Source organism: Zea mays, chromosome 7 (assembly GCF_902167145.1).
Source record: "Zea mays cultivar B73 chromosome 7, Zm-B73-REFERENCE-NAM-5.0, whole genome shotgun sequence".
Classification (NCBI taxonomy): Eukaryota; Viridiplantae; Streptophyta; class Magnoliopsida; order Poales; family Poaceae; genus Zea; species Zea mays.
The window spans coordinates 6,144,825-6,159,014 of record NC_050102.1 but is presented as its reverse complement, the minus strand read 5'-3'; the positions used below and the strand labels follow the sequence as shown (position 1 = coordinate 6,159,014).

Genomic DNA, 14,190 nt, shown 5'->3' with positions numbered 1-14,190 from the left:
TGCAATTAGTTTGTGTTGCAATACTTTGCTGAATTAGGCAAAAAAATTAGAAGCAAGATGGGAGGTGGGGCTTAAAATGACTTACAATCAGCAGCCACAACACACCATCCATAAGGAGATTTAAGGCATATGATACTCGTATCACATCACAAAACATATAAATAGTCAAGTATAACTGACTTAAATTAATTATAAACTTATAATACTTGCGAAATGCTTTCAATAATGTTGTACAACAAGAACCAGGAGCATAGGATGATGGCAACTCTTGTAGAGCATGTTGAAGAGGCATCCCAAACAATACATTTAGTGAGAAACAATAATCGATTATTCATGATATATAGAGCATCAAAAAATATGAAACTGCAATTGTATGGGTACCTTTACACATTCACCAACACTGAGCATCTTCATCTGCTGGAAACTCGGTCCTTCCTGGTAAGGAATTGAAATGATACGTAGACTAATCAACAAAATGAGGCCATACTAACACAAGAATGGAGTTTAAAAAAATATAACCTGAGTTCTTAGCATCACTGTCAGATTTGGTAGGATCTTCCTGTACATGAAGTGCAAAGTCCTACAAAATTGTGTGAAGCTAGAGACCCACAGTTTATATTTTCTCTTATATGATATATAAAAACTATAGCAACGCACAGGACTTGTATGATTTTTTTTGTAAATATGCATCAGGAGCATGTTACATTGGTACATGTGAGAGTGGACTCAAGGATGGGCATGGTATGTTTTATAAACCAAGAAGTAAAATGCCTTCACATGGTCAAGAGTTATTTCCTGAAAATTCAAAATAAAGTGAGGTACAACAAAATAAAATGGACCAAAAGTAAATAGAGAAAAAGGGTAAATAAACTAAGTTTCATGGTATCATTGTGCCACCTGACAATGATTTAATGTCTCTATAGAAGTCATACGATCAACATCAATCTTATAGGACCAAATCAAAAAAATTACTTAAAGACCAGCCCATCCTGGATGATTCTACCGAAACCATATGTCTCAACAAGCGGACCTCTAGAAACCATAACCAGCATCATCGTCAAGGAAAGTGATGAAATCCATGTGAAGTAAATGATAACGGGCCATCTATGTATAGGTACTTCCTACCATTATAGGTCGGTAGCCTCTCACCCAACTAAGATTGCTTGTAGAGAGTCATCAGCTTCTTGATTATGGCTCGACTAACAATCCATGAGCTAACTTCTAGTATGATTGAGACCCGTCCAAGACAAATGAGATCACAATAGATAAGGTAATAGAAGAAATATGAAGGATATGCAGGTTGGAGAAATCTGAACGCACATATAGCTAAATTGATATATCACAGTTCATAGTTTGGTAGCTGGAATAATTCACAATGGCAGTTGACCAAAATGTACACTGGTAGTTAAACATATATCAGTTTAGAATTCACACTGGTTGCCTTCAGATCACAGATCGCAGTTCAAAAACAACTGATATATGTTTTAAACAATATAAAGTTTACAAATCATAGATCACATAGACAAATCACAGCTCGTCGTTCAAAAGCAACTGAACCATGTCCACAGTTCAAACCTTCAGTTTAACTGATGTTGCAAAGGTAATCCTAGGTGTAGATCCCAGGTGCAAATCCCAAGTGAGAGCAGTGAGCAAGCTAGAAGACCTAGGAAGAGGTTCGCCTTCCCCAATTCTAATCGGTGTTGTAGGAATCTACATGTAACAAAACTAAAATAAGGAGCTGGCATAAATGATCCTAAAGTGTACAGTTTATACAAGAAGGTGACATCAGCTGCAAGTTCAAAATAAATAAAGATTATCCTAGTCCAAATTAAATGATCCTGAACCATAAAAATTGACCTGGACCATAAAAATTATGATTATGATGTCTGAACTTCCCTGATGAGGTATCCAACATTAAACCATAACCTTTTTTCTCATTTTCTGCTAGGATCAAGGCCTTGCTACCACTACTAAGTAATCTGGATGTTGAATTTAGCAGCAGAGTGGAGTAGAATAACCTTACGATGCAGATATTTTTACAAACTGGTGTCATGTGTTGTATAGTTTGGTTTGTCTAATCATTATAGAAATGGGGTGTTAATTACTACTTTAGTACTTCTGAATGAGAAAAGTGATGATGCAGAACGAGGGCACAATGCACTTGGTAACTACTACTTTTGTAGAAAATGCAATACAATGCAAAACCTTGTAATGGACTGACATTGCTATGATCTATAATGTCTGAAGTCATTGTCCATACTGAACATTTAAATCAGTCAAAATTTGCCTGAAATCCTTTATTGGGTTACAAACAAATGACATTTATCTGCAGCTAAAATATATGGCTGCTAATATTGAGATCCTTGAAATGATTCTATAAAAATGAACTACATATTGTTGAAGTGATACAAGCTATATCATTTCTGATCGGCAACATAAATCGTAGGGGAACGAATGTGCTAATTCAATTGACCATAGAATTTTTGTGCAGATCTCGGCATATAAGTGCATGATCTATGACAACGCTACTGCTACTCTGCTAACTGAACCAAACCTAGCTAGAACATAAGTCATATAGTAGCTAGCTAGTAAATAAAGGTTACTGTTTAAAACACAAGCAAGGGTTCACCATGCACCCATATTGCACAAACAAAAACACACACACATATATGCATAGATGGTAATCAATCAAGAAGGGAAAAAATTTACTGTAGCAACAAGTGGCAACAACTACATCTTCTACTGAAAAGAAGGATCGACTTTTCATTTGACCGCAGGAACTGTAAGACAATTTTTTTAAAACTGAGAAACAATTGCATAATCACCATAGCACGATCATGAATCTGCTGTCTAACCAAGAGCATTTATTTTGGTCCCAAATAAAAAATAGCGTGATTAATGAGGTCAGGTACCTTGAGGCTGCCACAGCAGGTGCAGGGGGCCTCCATGCAGGTGTCCCAGTCCTCCTCCTAGCAAATCCTGCACTCCACCACCTTCGTCACCGAGCCGCCGCCTAGCCCGCGATGGCAGTACTCGACGTCCATCGTCTCCTGACACAGATCGACCATCTGCTTCCCACCGCCGATCGCCGCCTCCAGCGTCGACTCTGTCAGCAGCCGGTCCACGATCAACGCGAGATGGTCGCCCATCAGTCCTGCGAGCACGTGATCCATGGTTCAGTTCACGGAAACAATGCCACCATCCTCGCGAATTGCAGACACTCGATGCAGAAATCAATCAAACGCAATCACAACTGACAGATTGAAATTGCATTTGAAACATAGGTAAGAGTAACCAGAGGCAGACCAAGAAGCCAAACCCAATGAATGAGGAGCACGCGGTTGCAGACGGTGGGGATCCAAATGTCCAAGGAAACCGGGCAACTGCTCCCTTATGATATAGGAACTGACTGAGCATTGGGATGGCTAAATGTAATACAACTTTATATAAGAATGATAAGGCATTAAGGTATTATTATGAACAAAGAATCAAAAGAACTACCAAGAAACTGTATACAACTTATATAGACCAAAAGCATAGAGATCTAGAGAACCATTTTTGACAATATTTACTGTGAAGATGAAAGAATGGAAGATTTGAATCAGTACCTTAAATTTCGTGACAAGACTTTGTTTCTGTGTATCCATTACTGAATGCCATGACAGACTTGATTTATTCTGAGAATCAGCAACCATGACAGAGGCAAAATGTTTTGGAAGTTCACATTTACATGATGATAGTAGTTGGATCGATTCAGAGTGTAGTGGATCTCTGTTCTTCTCCAGGAACCCAGCTGTATCATATGTCACCTGGAATGAAAATCAGCCAATCAGGACCACTATCATGTTGCATATAGAAGAGCTACAACAGCAAATTAGTATATAATCAACTATTGAATGGGCAAACTTGCAGATCTGGAGGATGTTGAAGATTAGAAATAGCTTAAAGATAAAACAAGACAGAATTCACCAACCTCCCCTGCATAATGGCAAATCTTAAATGTGCCTTCTTGCGGTGTATGTGCTTGAGCATTGTTTATGTTTGCTTGAAAATCTTGCGCCGACGAAAGTGCCATGTTGTGCTCTACCATCCCTGGATAATAAAATGGGAAATGGTATGCAGGTGGAGTTCCTGAAGTATCATTATGGCCTTCGCTGCTTCGCTCCATATGCATGTTAGAGGAAGAAAACCATACCATAGGGTACTGCGCAGGCATCTCAAAAGCTTCTTTGTTCCGAATATTTACATCAGTACCGGTGTCACTTCTATCGGTTGCGCTAGAGCAATTACCCTGGTTATCCAAGGAATCTAATCGGCTGCCACCCCTTTGTAATTCGCTGTCAAATGAGCTGGTGGCTGGGGTGCTTGACTTGACATATGCTAGAAATGCAGACGACTCGGCAACCCTCAGGTTAGTTTTTATAGGGCGTGAAAACGCTCTTCTCGGAGAGGCTGGCAATTAAAATAATTTATCAGAAAATAGATAGAGAAATAAAGGTGATTAACAATACAAGACCAGATATTCCAGAGCAGAACAAAGGTCCGGCTGAAACATCTTACATTTTTTACTGGCATCTAGGGCAGAGCCTGGAACACCCTCCATCTTTTCTCTCTGGTCGGGCTCAGCAACTGAAGGATTAGACTGAAACACGCAAAGAAGTGGAAGGTCATTTAAACAAGTATATTGTTAGCATGTCATCAACATACAACATAGAGCCAAAAGGGCAGATCTTTGTGGCAACATCAAACAACAGAACTGGAAACATCTAGACAAACAAAAAAAACTGGACTGCAACAATCTTCCAAATGGGTGCTTGGTTCATTACCTCGTATTCAAGTTGCTTTGAGGTGCCTGTTTCTTGATTCGTGTTTCCTTTAGGCCTATCGTCGGTCTCGTCTGAGAGGAGGGTGGTGCTATTGGTATTGGCATCGCTAGGTTCTGAGAGCACCAACTCGAAGTTGTCATTGAAGAAGTTTTTCTCGGGCAAACCAAGCTGCCAACACCAGCACTCGATTTAAAGAATAATTCACGGCGGTACATCAACACCTACGAGCATCTCAGCCTAGAGCATGCTTCTAAACGCAGAGGTTAAGGTGAGTCAGCATAGTGCCCTTTACCATCCGTCTCCGCCGCCACACATGGGTCCAAAGGTTCAGCAGCTCATTCGTGCGCAGCGGCTTCACCAGGTACTCGGCGGCGCCAAGCCGCAAGCACTTGACAACAACAGACACCTCGTCTCTGTTGGACATCACTGCACGGTTCCATCGAACAGGAGGATGGTCACAGCAAGCACAATCACAGTAGCTACAAGAGTTACAGAGTTTATGGTAGCTACAAGCCTAGGAGGCTACGGAAGCTGTAGGTGAGAGAGCTGACTAACAGATACATAAGCTGGCCGTAGAGACGGAGCCAAGGCCTGGCCTGGGCAGTGCCGGTGTGGGTGCCTGGGGCCTGGGCGGTGCCGCTCGGCCGCGGAGGCGTGGGCGTGGGCGTGGTTGGTGCCCGTGCCCGGGAAGCGCCGGCGGAGGGCAGTGGCCGGGCGCGCTGCGCGCTGCAAACGAAGGCGTGGAGCCGTGGAAGGTGGAAGGGCTGGGGCACCTGGCTCCCAGCACGGACGCACGATGATCTCCTGGCGGCCGGCGCAGCGGCTCTCATCTCGCAAATGCGGCGCACGCCTAGTTTCTGTTCGAGGAATCGGGGTTCGCCGATGCTGCGCTCGCCTGAGACCCGACCTGCTCGGCCGCGAAGCCCGTCCACGGAACGAACGAACGAACGAACAACCTCAGTCTAGAACCAGACTCGACTGATGAGTAATGACTAACCCGATCCAACCCAATCCACTCGAATCCAGGCGCAAAACAGTAGTGTTGTCGTCGCTAGGGAGACGAAGAAGAACCGCGGCGCAATGCTCACCTGCCTCCTGGAATTCCCCCGATCCTGGACGGATACAGCAGCAACCGACCGGGGCTGCCTCCGCGTGCGTCGTCCCACTCCTCCACGCCCCACGGAGATCCAGAGGTCCCTCCTCCCTCTCGCACGACGGCGGTGGAGGGGGCGGCGGCGTACGAGTGTTCTCGGATCCTGTCACCGCGGCGCGGGACAGGGGGAGCAGGGGCGGCGGCTCAGGCGGGGTGGGATAGGGGGAGGCGGGGGACGAACGTGGGCGTGGAGACGAGGACGAACGTGGGCGTAAGCAGGGGCGGACGGTGTAGATTTACAGAAGCCATTGGACGGTGTAGATTCACCGAGGGCAGAACCAGGGGAGGCAGCCTACCCCTTGCACCCTTAATAGGTAGTATAGATTATGTAAAGGTCTGCTTTAACTCTCAAGGAAAAATTTGAACGTACATGCACGGTCAGCTTGTTTTTGCCTCGACTGGGTGGAGCTCGCTATTCCGATTTCTCACCCTTCTATATCTACTGTACTGTACTAAGCATTCGTCCGTGTCGCACTTCACGTTGAATGCAAAAATAAAGTAAAATTATGTATGAATGGAAGTCTAAACCTTAGTTGTTAGTTTCACTTTCACACCTATTTAATCAATAGAACATATATATTTCTTTATTTTTTATTAAAATAAAATCTATTCATATGGTATATAGACATTGTGAAAATGCACGAGCACCTTACTAGTGTTGTAGAAAGGATTAGACCAGATACATATCATTTATCTCAAGTAGTAAGTTAGTAACCCACACAACACTAGCAATAGTGCTTCTCTCCAATTCGTCGTCCTTCTTGAATCCTCAAGGTGTGCTTCTGTCGCTTTCGTCCTAGCTTCTCCCATTTTTGGACATAGAATCGTTTTCGCCACCTCTCTCTAAATCTAACCAAATACATAGCGGTGTTGTTGTCGCAAACTGACTATTAATATATTTTCTCGCCAAGTACTTCTTGGAACAACTAGCTAGCATGGGAATCGCGAGCTGTTTGCATTTGGCACATGGAGGAGGAGCGCTCGTCGCCTCCACCACAAGCAGTAGCGATGAACCTCTCGCTGGCCCTGCCGCCTGGCGACGGCGGCGGCACGCGGCGAGGAGGCGCAGGATGTGTGGCGGCGCCGACGACGTGCGTCGTCAGTGGGAAGCAGGTGCGGCGACTACATTGTGGACAACATGCGCATCTGGAGAAGGACCTCCCATGCCTCTGCCACTCTACCGCGGAGCACCGACAGCAGCACCGTCGCATCCTCCAGCGGCGGCGAGGAGATGGACCTCGAGCTTCGACTCTAGGCTTCGAGCTTCACACGCCACTCATTCTTGGATTTAGCCTTCTCATATCTACATCTATATCTTGCCCCAATGAAGCTTCGTTCATACATATACTGATCTTTTGCTATGTAGTACTTAATCATTAAATAATACAGTGATATGCCTGTTAGGAATTAAATTAACCACATGACAATATGGACTCAGGCCATCAGGCGTATCGAGTCGTCGATGTGATCAGTATATGTAGTGTGTAATATGTCCAAATAAATGAATGTAACTTGGTTGGTTTCTCTGTTGTGCAAAGATAAAGTAAAGTTATACATAAGTAGGTTCAAATCATAGTTGTTGACTTCATATTAACATCCACCTAACCAAAACACATATTTCTGTATTTTATATTCTATAGAAAAAATAAAACCGATCTATACCGAGTGTTCGAGTCTAACCCATCATACCGCACCTAAGGCCCAGACACAACACGGTGATCGAGCTGGACCAGCCGCATGGGCCTAGTGGATAATGGGTCAGGCCATGCTTGGGCCGGGCTTAACAAGATCTAACTATATGATATATAGAAACTGTAGCAATGCATGTGCATCTAACTAGTAGTCTATTGAGATGTAAATGTTTCGATCAACTTTAGGTGAGCTTATATTCTAGGTGACTCATATTCTAGTCTATTAACAGAAAATTCTCTCTGTGTTGTAATCTAGTACCTTAGTTGCCATCACAAATATCATAATCTCTTATATACCACTCAAATACAATTTCTTACCCTTCCATACCATCGCTAGTGCCATATAAGGGTAAGAAAATTGTATGTACTAATCCCTTCTATGCCATTGGCGATGGCATTGAAGGGTAAGAAATTGTATCTAATTGGCATATAAGGGATTAGGGCATCATGCACATGTCTTGGCCGGGGATGCAACAACGTGTTGCATTGGTTGTGGTCTCCTTCACATCTCATATATAAATAGCCAAAGGGTAAATATGAAAAGCAATGTTTGTTGTACCCTCTTTATCTTTACATTCAAGTCGAGATCCGATCTAATCTCTGTGCAGCTAGTGAAGGAAAGACCACCATCATGGTCTTCACCAACTCCGATCATCGGACTGCTACTTGTATGCCATCTCCTCCCAATCTCAAAGGTATACTCCTATGTTATATGGTTTCTAGTGGCTAAGGTCACTAGCTAAGGTCATAGAACCCTAACAGTGGTACTAGAGCCATGGTTTATGCTCGAATCCTAACCCTAGATGCAAGATTCTCTTGGATTATGGGACAAATCTGATTGAACCCCCTCTCAAGCGTCGAATTCGTGTTCCTACCTTTAAAATAACAAGTATAAGAAGGATAAAAGAAATTGTAACCCAATTTGTAACCTTAACCCTTCACCCCCAATTTCCCAAACCTTAACCCGAAGAAATCAATTATAATGAGACTTTCTCAATTGTCTCGACAAAAGATTCTTTTAGAATAATTAAGGAACTTCTTGCTCATTATGATTTAAAGTTACATTAGATAGATGTAAAGACAACACTCCTTAATGGAGATTTAGTTAAAAATGTACATGGCTAAACCCAAAAGTTAAGACAAAGAAAATCTAAGATGTCATCTAAAGAAATCCATCTATGGATTAAAATAAGCGTCGACAGAGTGGTATCTCAAGTTTGATAAGGCTATTAGCAATTTTAGATAAAAACATCGAGAACAATTGCATTTATGCAAAGTTTAAGAATGGGATATTCATCTTTTTCATGCTATATGTGGATGATATCTTATTAGGAAGCAGTGATAAGAGTCTTTTATTTGAGACCAAAAGTTTTTATCCTCATATTTCAATTAAAAGATCTTGGTGTGGCATCATACATCTTAGGAATTGATATTCACCGAGATAGAAAGAATGAGGTATTAGGTCTATTGCAAAATACATATATATATATATAAATAATATTTTTAAGAAATTCAGTATGCATGTGTGTAACTGCACACTTGTTGTAGTAGTGAAGGAAGATAAGTTGGAGAGTGATCAAGGCCCTAGGAACCAATATGAGATCGATCGAATGAATCGGTTCCATACACATAAGCACTCCAAAACATTATGGATGCTCAAATACGTACTCTCTCTATGTTGGCATTCAAAACTAGGATGCTTGATAGATTTTAGAAGGATCTAGGGTTAGGACAATGAAACCCGTAAAAGAAATATTGCGATATTTACAAGGTATAAAATGCCTCATGTTAATATAGAAAATTGAGCAGCCTTGAGATAAGTCGATACTTAGACTCAAATTATGTGAGGGTGTGAAGAACATAGAAAGTCCAAGTCAAATTACATATTCACACTCACATGAGGAGTTGTATTATGGAAAAGGTCAAAATAAACTATTACTACATCACCGATAATGCATGTATAATGGGTTTGTTGCATGTTACAAGGCAACATGGCAGGTTATGTGATTAAAAAAATTTCTACCTAGCGTGTTTATAAAATATATAGCTAGCACATGGGTATAATGGAGCGCTTGTGATTCTGGATTAAGGGGTTATATCAGTACAACCATCTCTATCAAGAATGAGTACTCCGCTTTAAAATAGAAAGGTGTGTTGTAGTCATTGAATTCAGTAGCATATTACTAGTATAGCTGATAAACTGAGTTTTAAAAAATTAAGTGGTCTTGGTATAGTGATAGTTGTACCCTTTCGCCATACACTAATACTTTTTTTTTTGAAAAAGGACACGGCAAGAGCATTGCCATGGCCAAAAATTTATTAGAAAGGGACACTTACAAACACTGGAAGGGAAAAGGAAAAACAACACTAGGGTAGAGGGGGGCAAAGAAAAGAAAAGAAGCACTAGCAAAACAGCCCACTAGAAACCCAGCACGCCACACAAACAAAACGCTAAAACGCTAAAATTAACTAAAAGCTCTTTGCGGGTTGAAATCTTCTTTGACGAAGTTGGCCACTTCTCGCTCGCTCTTCTCAAGACCATGAAAGATTCTTCGATTTCTTTCTTTCCAAATCTCCCACCAAAAGTAAATACAGAGACCATCGAATTCCTTGCGAGCAGTTTTCTCTACTTTTAGTCTGCACTTCCTCCACCATCCATAGACCGACGAGCACTGGTCCAACTTTGGCAGAGAGGAGAGGTTGTACCACGAGCTGAGCCAACTCCAACACGATTTTGTGAATATGCAATCTTTTGCTAGATGGCCCACCGTCTCCGGTTCGCGCTTACAAAGCTTGCAGATAGGATCATTATTCCAACCTCGCTTCTGAAGATTATTGGCCGTTAGAATTTTGTTATGGAGGAGAGTCCATGCAAAGAACCGACATTTAGGCTCTGTCTTCGCCTTCCAAACTGGAGAAAGTTTGAGCTTGGCAAAACTCCCGTGGAACTGAGCCAGGTAAGCACTCTTGGTAGAGTATTCGCCATCTGATGTCCAGCGCCATCTGATTTTGTCTACTTCCTCAATATTTATATGGACTTCATGGATGGCTTCCCAAAGTCTCACAAATTCGATTATTTCAGTTTCCCCAGAAACCGGAGAAATAAGAGAAATCCATGTATTGTTGAGCAGGGCCTTATGTACCTTAATGTTTTTGCGCTTTGCCTTAATGAAGAGATTGGGGGCAATGAGACGCGCCGCCATGCCATTAATCCAATTGGAGAACCAGAAAGAAGCAAGGGTCCCATTGCCAACTGTCACCGAAGTTGAAGCATGAAAAAAGTCTCTATCTTCTTTGGTACATGGGTGTCAAGCCCCGTCCAGGCCCTGTCCCGGTCTCTCCATTGGAACCACATCCAACGGATTCGAAGAGCTCGAGCAAAGCGTTCCAGGTCTACCACTCCAAGACCACCAAGATTTTTTGGGCGTGAAACCGTTGGCCAGTTCACCAGGCAAATGCCACCACTCATTACTTCTGGTTCCTCGCCTTTCCAAAGAAACCCTCGTCTAATTTTGTCAATTTGCTTCAGTAACCATCTCTGGACTGGAAATACCGTTAGGTGGTAGATTGGTTGAGAGGACAGAACTGAGTTAACGAGAGTCAATCTACCCGCTTTGGAGAGCAATTTTCCTTTCCATCTTGGAAGCCTTGCACGAATTTTGTCAACCAGAGGCTGCATCTCAATTCTTCTAAGTTTTCTAGTGTGAAGGGGCAGACCAAGATATTTTCCAGGGAAAGAGGCAATCTTTCTAGGGAAGCAGTGAAGCAGTGCCTCAACTACACCAGGATGACACCGAATAGGGTACAACTCTGTTTTACTCATATTAAACTTGAGACCAGAACAATCACTAAAGGTCTGGAGGATGCGCCTTAAAGCATACAGGTCAGAAGCCGACGGCTTTGCAAATAGTCCAGCGTCGTCAGCATAGAGTGAGCAGTGCAAAGTAGCCGGCTTAGGAAGGGCATGAGAGAGGACGCTCGAGTGAATAGCACGCTCTATAATTCTCTGAAGTGGATCAATAGCCAAGATGAACAACATCGGAGATAGAGGATCTCCTTGACGAAGGCCACGCTTATGAATGATTTTTCTTCCTAGTCTGCCATTCATGAAGATACGCGACGAAGAGGAAGCAAGGATAGCTGAAATCCAATTTCTCCATTTTCTACCGAAACCAAAAGCTTCCAGCACCTCCAAAAGATATGCCCAGCTAACAGAGTCAAAAGCTTTTGCTATGTCCAACTTGATGAAGAGAGATGGCTTCTTGGATTTGTGCAGCTTCTGGATTACTCTTTGGACATATAAAAAATTGTCATGAATGCACCTTCCCTTGATAAAGGCATTTTGTGAGCGAGATACTAGTTGTCCCAGTTTTGGAGCCAATCTCTCAGCCATTACCTTTGTGATTATTTTTGCTAGGCTATTGATCAAGCTGATCGGTCGAAAGTCCGTAAGGTGCAAAGCATTCTCTTTTTTTGGGAGGAGCACAATATTGGCCTCGTTCGCTAGGTGCAGCTTGTTAGTGCGTAAATTGTAAAACGCACAAAGCGCCTCGGACAAATCGCTTCTTACAATGTCCCAACATTTCTTATAAAACAGCCCAATGAAACCGTCTGGGCCCGGAGCGCGTTGCGAAGGCATGAGATGAATAATCCTCTTAATTTCGTTTTCTGAAAAAGGAGCTTCGAGGTCTGAAAGGTCAGTTTGCTCATATCCTAAGGCTGTCCAATCCAAGGAGGAATTTCTGGCTGGGGGAACCCCTAAGATGGAATTATAGAAGTTAAATATTGCTTCCTCCTTGTCTTGTTGTGTCATGACAATGCCTGTTTCTGATTGTAGCTCTTTTATGAAATGCTGATTACGTCGAATATTAGCATGCAGATGGAAGAATTTAGTATTTGCATCACCTTGTTTGATCCATTTCAATCTCGAATGTTGTTTCGCTCTTGATTTCTGCATGGCAGCTAGCCCCAAAGATTTAGCCTTCAAGGAGCGAAGCAGGTGAAGTTCAATCTCAGAGAGCTGTCTCCACTCCTGCGCTTTTTCTAAGCAGAGAAGGACGACCTGAACAATGGCTAATTGTAGCTCAATGTTACCAACTTGTTGCTCTTTCCAAATTTTTATTGATGTGGCCAAACGTCGCATCTTAATATGTAGCCTTAAGATTGCGTCTCTCGTATCTACCGACTGGCTCCAAGATGCTTGCACCATCTCTAAGAAACCGGGAAGAGTAGACCAGAATGCTTCAAAGCGAAAACCTTTATAAAAGTTATAATTAACATTACCATGTAGGAATAATGGAGAATGGTCTGAGCCCATGGACGCTATCGCTTGAAGGTCCGAATTTGGGAAGAGATCAAGCCACTCAGTTGTAGCAAAGAAATGATCTATTCTGGACAACGTAGGTGAATCTTGCCCATTGCTCCAAGTGAATCGTTTGCCGTTGAGAGCGATCTCCATAACTTGCAAGTCATCTAAAGTTCTATTGAACCGCTGGATCATGTTCATGCTAATTCTATTGTTGTTTTTGTCTTGCGCCGAGCAAATTAGATTAAAATCACCAAGTAACAACCAAGCCGGTTTTACTGTAGTTTTAAGCGAGGAGAGCTCGGCGAGGAAGTTTATTTTGTCTTGCTCTGTCTGTGGGCCATAAACTGAAGAAATTGTCCAACAAGTGCCATCCGCTCTAGAGACAATGTTAGCAGAAACAGTGTGTGGCGTAGACGAGAGACTTTGTAAGTCAAAAAAACGATCGGAAGCAGCGACAATAATTCCCCCGGACGCCCCTGTTGCTGGAATAAACACTGACTGATTTGCTAGGATTGGGCCTAGAGTTTCCTTTAGGAGGATGTCATTCCAGACTGAGATTTTGGTCTCCTGGAGGCAAACAATCGAGGCTCTTGAGGAAATAATTAGATTGCGTACACTTGCCCGTTTTGCCGCTGCATTAAGACCCCTAACGTTCCAGCAAAGGATCTTACAGTCTAAAACTGACATTTGATAAAAGAGCAATCGCTAAGATCTTTGGAGAAATATGAGGTAACAATCCGAGGAGAGGGTGGCGTGCTGGCTGAACAAGCCCCAAACAAAGCAGGCCAAACCCAAGTCCGTACACTAAATGTAGACCATACAGCCAACAGCAACTAAGCCCCAAACTGGAGTGACTAGAACACATTCGACAATCAGAAACTTTAAAAAAGACCACTGCAACACCTTGATTAAACATGATGAAACCCAACGACGCTAGTAGAGTAGACTCAAGGCCTAAGCCACCTCCATCTCAAGCGGTGCTAGAGCCACAGATCCTCCAGCATGGAGTTTCTTCTTCATCTTGCCCTTGCTTTGCTTGCCATGGTTCACCAGAGTGATGATCGCCTCTGCTTTCCTCTCGGATAGGGGCTGTTCAAAATGTTGTGCAAGCTGTTCCACAACATCAAGCTCTGTCAATATCTTTTTGGGGGAGAGAGCATTCAGTTTTTTAACTAGAAGGTCTTCTGCAATTTGAATAGTCCCTTTGCCGGT

At 42.8% G+C, this 14,190-nt stretch overlaps 1 protein-coding gene across 1 annotated transcript; it reads right to left on the bottom strand.

Annotated features, from left to right (window-relative positions):
• Positions 1-4,004: 4,004 nt before the first annotated feature.
• LOC103633683 (two-component response regulator-like PRR1) lies at positions 4,005-5,656 on the bottom strand. The gene is made up of 6 exons (XM_008655391.4): positions 5,382-5,656; positions 5,119-5,305; positions 4,827-4,994; positions 4,561-4,642; positions 4,196-4,452; positions 4,005-4,092 (listed from the first exon to the last, which is right to left on the bottom strand). The coding sequence occupies exons 1-6, from the start codon at positions 5,654-5,656 to the stop codon at positions 4,084-4,086; spliced, it is 978 nt and encodes a 325-aa protein (XP_008653613.1). The 3' UTR covers positions 4,005-4,083.
• Positions 5,657-14,190: the final 8,534 nt, after the last annotated feature.

Bases quoted from the DNA above. Each gene is read 5' to 3' on its own strand.
- LOC103633683 (XM_008655391.4), bottom strand. From the start codon at position 5,656: ATGAGAGCCGCTGCGCCGGCCGCCAGGAGATCATCGTGCGTCCGTGCT. The intron at 4,995-5,118 runs GTAAAGGGCACT...TGGTGTTGGCAG, and splicing joins TGTGGCGGCGGAGACGGATG to CTTGGTTTGCCCGAGAAAAA. The intron at 4,453-4,560 runs GTAAGATGTTTC...TTTAATTGCCAG, and splicing joins CCTAGATGCCAGTAAAAAAT to CCTCTCCGAGAAGAGCGTTT.